This window comes from Pollicipes pollicipes, unplaced genomic scaffold (assembly GCF_011947565.3).
Source record: "Pollicipes pollicipes isolate AB1234 unplaced genomic scaffold, Ppol_2.1 Scaffold_4881;HRSCAF=5763_pilon_pilon_pilon, whole genome shotgun sequence".
In the NCBI taxonomy this organism is placed as follows: Eukaryota; Metazoa; Arthropoda; class Thecostraca; order Pollicipedomorpha; family Pollicipedidae; genus Pollicipes; species Pollicipes pollicipes.
The window spans coordinates 759287-764634 of NW_023596576.1; the positions used below are offsets into that span (position 1 = coordinate 759287).

General features: G+C 49.4%; 1 protein-coding gene across 1 annotated transcript; it reads left to right on the forward strand.

Annotated features, from left to right (window-relative positions):
• Positions 1–393: 393 nt before the first annotated feature.
• On the forward strand, positions 394–3795 carry LOC119101661 (transmembrane protein 267; the record flags this gene model as incomplete). The annotated part of the gene is made up of 3 exons (XM_037225076.1): positions 394–477; positions 2609–2982; positions 3583–3795. Coding segments are annotated over exons 2-3 (489 nt in total), but the record flags the coding sequence as incomplete, so codon positions are not given.
• Between the last annotated feature and the right edge of the window lie 1553 nt (positions 3796–5348).

A 5348-nucleotide genomic window follows, 5' to 3' on the forward strand; every position in this document is an offset into this window, starting at 1 on the left:
ACCAAGAAATCCGAGCTGAATACGTGATGAAAATGCATAAAAGGGTCACTAAACAAAAGCATGAATTTTTTTCTTTCTATCTACAGGGCTTCGCCACACAATCATGATCTGAGCATAAAGCTAAAGTAGGGTTTCTTGTCCTCCGTTGAGCATAACTTTTACTAGTATATTTATTTAAATATTTACGTCTTTTGAGATCTACCGTTTATCTGAGCCGTTTTTTTGCAAACCAATATCTTTTACAAATCAATAAGGTTCTAAAAAGTAACATCAAAGCCGATAAATAACCTACAGCGGCCCTGTTGTTGAAGACTGTTATTGAGTGCGCGCCATTTATGTGGCGTACTGGGATTGTTTTGGAGGAGCCGCGCGATGAGCGGTGGTGGCGCGGGATGAGTGGTGGTGTATATAAATGCAATATATGAATTTAGCTCGATGTCATACACTGAGAAAAGTATTGTAGCAGACTCAACGCCGGTGAGTAGATGTAGTGATGCTAACTTTATGCGGCTGTATTGCTCTGTGAGGAGGAAATAATTCCTACGCCCCTGCTGCGTTGGCGTACGAGCCCCGATCACGTAGCAGCCGGACGTTCCAGGTGGTGCAGCTTTGTACATAACTTTGTGGAGCGGATGAGCAGAGAAATATTTTGTCCCAAAGAAACGGTGCAAACCCTGTTCTGCCTGATTTTGACCAAGTTTGTTCTCAAAGTTGTGGAGGGGCTAGCATGCTATCCAGCTAAATAGGGAACTACACACTTGTTCCGAAATTAAGTACATCTAGGTGAGTAAAAGCCCAGGGGGGTATTGCATTGCCCCAGAATCTTTCCTCTGGGTGGGAAAGATTGTACCTTGGCTAGAATGTAGATTCATTAACTACCATGCCCCAGATGCTCCTATTTATATTGTCACTTGCGTGGCATTTGGATCATAAACTGAGCATTATGTGCCCCAGAAAATGGTGCAACAGGTGCACAACATTTTAAGCATCTGCTTCCATCAGGCTCAGGAAGGAAGCACTAAGGAAGCTAGAAAATTAAAGAAATGCAAGCAGTCAATTTGTAATGTTTTTTGTAATTTATTTGCAATCACTGGGACCTGCTAGAGCATGATGTTTACTCACTAAGTAAACATGGTAAACTTAACTGTCATTTGCTGCCAAAAAACATCCTTTAGTGCCAGCTGTGAATGCTGTGCCACTTTACTTGGATTATTTTGTTCTCATTATAAGCTGTGGTTTTAATATTTTTATTCTCTTTGCCAGGAGCCAAAACCAAGTTTCTGATACTGAGTACCTGTGTGCCTGCTATTCTGCTTTGTGTATGTGATCTAAACTTGTCTCATTTTGACAGAACTTTTCCAAACACCAGGTGTCACACATGTGTATGCATGCACACCATAAATCTGAGCATTCAGAGATCAAGGCACAGTCACCCCCAGTGTCACTGCACAGACACCCCCAGTTTTCAGTGTGTGGAGAGACAATTTTTAGGGCATTTAGATGTTGCTAAGGTGATTTAATGCAAAAGTGCTTCAAATTTTGCATGCAGAAAATTTTAAGACATGCAGAAATTTTCCTAGCTTGAATTCTGCATACACAAGTGTCAGATTCAATGCACCAGGGTTGTGCAGGTGTTTGGTGCAATGAATGGATTTGTAGAGGCTAGGACTCCAGTTTGTAGAAGCTCTTGGATGGGACTGACAGCATGCCACCAGACAATATATGTGTATAATGGGAGGTAAAATAGCAATTATAGACCTGACTGATGCCATCATTTGTCTTGTCTTCTAATTGCCTTTCTGTAAAAATAAAGAAACAGGTATGAGACAAATCAAGCATGATCATGTCAATTTTATTGAAATGTTACCTATGTAAGATGGCAAGTGGTCAGCCATGACAATCAGAAGCGAAAATTGGAATACAAAAACTCTAGGAAAAATGGGTGTAGATATACTCCAGACTGCCAAATGCTAGCCATCCATGCCACTCATGGGTGGCTAGCCATAAGAGGTTTTCATAATATGGTAAATGAAATAGCCAGCCCCTGGTTTAGTGTAATGTTTATGATTAAGAACATATACATATACATATATACATATGCATATATGTGGTTACATTAAGGAGGGTGTTAAAAGTGCTGCAGTTTTGGAAAAGTGTTCTCAGCAGAGTGGAAGCTGGCCATTCTTAGAGAGTTGAGTTGGACCCTAGCAGTGATTTTTAAAGCTGGTTTCATGCTGGCTGATGTTCATGGCTTAGCAGTCAGCTTGTACACATGTCCTCAATCAGGGCCAGCCTCTTCCTCCTGCTGTCACCAGCATGCAGCTTATCTAGCTTGTGTTGCAGGCAGCATGATAAAGATCGATGTTTGCCGAATAAAGAGTGGTAACAACCTCCATCCCTACCCCCCCCCCCCCTGGTCATCAGGCTCGCTTTCCAGAAAAAGTTCCTGAAGTACACCCTGAGCTTGCCCCCCCCCCCTCCCCCACTTTTTGAAATGTTCCTACACCTATGATACCCAGATGGTGACAATCAAGCTGGCACTCTCAGGTAGAAGCTTTGTACATGAGACAACCATAAAATGAAGGTGAATTTCCTGCTCTGGTTACAGATGACGGCTGCAGCAGTCTCAACAGCACAGCAGCTCGTCCAGATCGCCAGCGTGTGTCAGAGTGTGCTGGCTTGCAGCTGGTGTGGGTCCCCCTGGCCATGATGTCACTGTGCTGGGACACGCCGCTGGTGCCACTGATGCTGACGCTGATGACCTGCGCGCTCGGTGACCTGGCGCTGCGGTTGACGGCCGCCGCCGGCCCGTGCTGGCCGCGAGCCGTTCTTGACTCGGCCACGCACGGCGTCGTGGCGCTGCTCTCCTGGGCGGCCGTCAGCTGGCCCGCAGTCAGCTGGCGCCTGGCTGCGGCCGCCGGTATCGTCGGCGCCGGCATCGACTTGGACCATGTGCTGATGGCGGGCAGCCTGGACATCCACGTGAGTTCTGCGTCCTCTGGCAGTGGCCGATGCGCCGCGCAAGGAGCTTGAGTTCCGTGCTGCCTCGGCGAATCAGTTCGCCCAGCTGTCTGCTGAGCGGCAGGTATCGCTTGTGGGTTTACTGGACGCTCATGCTCGCGTGCGCATCTGTCAGCTCCCAATGTGCTGTTATCAGGTGTGGTCATGCAGTTCCGCAGGCATGTATATTTGTGTCACAGAAATAATGCTTCTGGGTCAACTCTCAGCCCATTGGCAGCTGATCACGAGGGCCAGGCTGCCTCAATGCGTTGGCGACAATGTGCTGCACATCATGTTAAAACCATTAAGGCATACTTAGCTAATCTGTCGAAGTAAAATCATTCATTGAACTGGAATTTCCATGCTAGCCAGAGGGCATCAGGTCTTTACAGTCTAATTACTTGCAAGTGTAAGCGTCCAAAGCTATTCGCCAAAACCAGTCGATTGTGCTCGCTTGTAAAAGAGCCAGGAAATGACGATTTGGCCGTGGCACGTCGACGTCATCGGCATTGGCGATTGTATGCCGTGCATGCGGCCGCCCCTGGCCTGTCAGTGACGCGGCCGCATGCCGCCCGCCGCCAGGACGTGGTGAACCTGCCGACGCGACCGCCCCTGCACGCTACCACGCCCTGGCTGATGCTGGCAGCGCCCCTGGCGGCCGGCGCGCGCACCAGCTGGCGAACGGCGGCCGCGCTGCTGCTGACCGCCGCGCTCTCGCACCACGTGCGAGACGCCGAGCGGCGTGGCCTCTGGCTCTGGCCACTGGGCAGCACGCCGCCGCTGCCGACCGCGCTCTACCTGGCGCTGGAGCTGGCGCTGCCGCTGATGCTGGCCCGGGCGCTGGCGCCGTCCGTCCAGCCGGCGGCGCTGGACGCGGCGGCCGTGCGCGTGCTGCCCGTGTGAGGCTGCGGCCCGCTGGCGCCGGCAGCTCGGTCCAAAGTCTGGACTACACTGCTGTCGCTTCCACTCTGACCATGTCGTGCTATACGACTCCTGGCAGGAAGCGTGTACGCGCTTAGGCACTAAGTAAATAGGAAACCGGTGTTTTAGACTGGGTACGCAGCTATTTTTGTAGGATATTGGCCGTATTTTGTGCTCAGTGCTCCTTTCTAGCGCAGTGCTCACAAAGGATACGGACTCCCGACTCATCGGTTCATGATATGTACCTGTACAAAATGGAGTGTTGCACAATGAAACGTTGGCACGGCTATGTGAATTGGATGGTGCTGGTAGGACTCACCAGATCGCCAGGCATTCTTTGTAAACGATTCACCTGCGACATTCAGTTTTGATGTGCAGTGGTGGTGCTGAAACACGCCGAATGACCATAGCTGTGCTGTGGGTATGACAACTGGCGCAGCTTCTTTTCTGCACTCGTCGGAAAATTGCATTGTTCGTTTGCATCACGGTTGTATGTCAACCTCCTGTCTCATACCATATTCACTAGATCGCATAGTATGCTTGCGTATGCCATGAGGCAGCATAGAGGCTGTGGGGAGACTGTCCTAACCGATTGTCTTGCGCGGCTCCCGGGAATCCGGCTTCACGCAGGGAGAGACTCTCCCCACGCCCTAGCCTATCCTGTGATCTCCGAATCTCGCGGATGGGTCGCCTCACGAGTGGTCTCGGAGAAATACTCAGGTTTTCATTGGACGACATTGAAAATGTCATTAGCAGCGTAAGATCCGAAAGTGTGGAAGTGAAAGCCTGGGACTTTCTTGCTTCCAGCAGTTAACTTATTTGCGGCGTAAAAGTCACTGTGATGTCAAACCGTCAGAGATTACATACACATGCAAGCGTATATATATATATATATATATATATATATATATATATATATATATTAAAATACTCATTTGTCTACAAACTTGTCGATGTACTTTTGTACGTCAGATGGCCGCTTACGCTGCCGGCTCACAAGCCTCGGCCTTGACACGAGGCTCAGTAGGAAGCGAATACCGCAAGGTATGAGTGTTTCGGCACGTAAACTGTACTGCCGACGACACAACTATAAGTGGCGGTATTTCATCTGTCTGTGACTTATTGGAATCGAATCGCTGCCTTTTGAACCCGGTGATTTTGTATTGACTCACTCTAGGAATGTAATATTGGAGCAAGTTGTGCACACCTCGTGCCGCTCGAGGCGGCAGGCGAGCCCCATGGTGTTCGAGCCATATTGGCTTCAGCCGTCCAGAAATAGCACCGGATTCTGCTCCATGTTGATGAATTCAGGGAGCTGTTTCCCCGTTGTCCGTGATCTCGTATGTCATCGCACACTGGTCCATTCACCCGCCATTGCGAGACGTCTCCGTCCGCCCCTGTCACACAGATCGGCAAAGGCAGGCAAT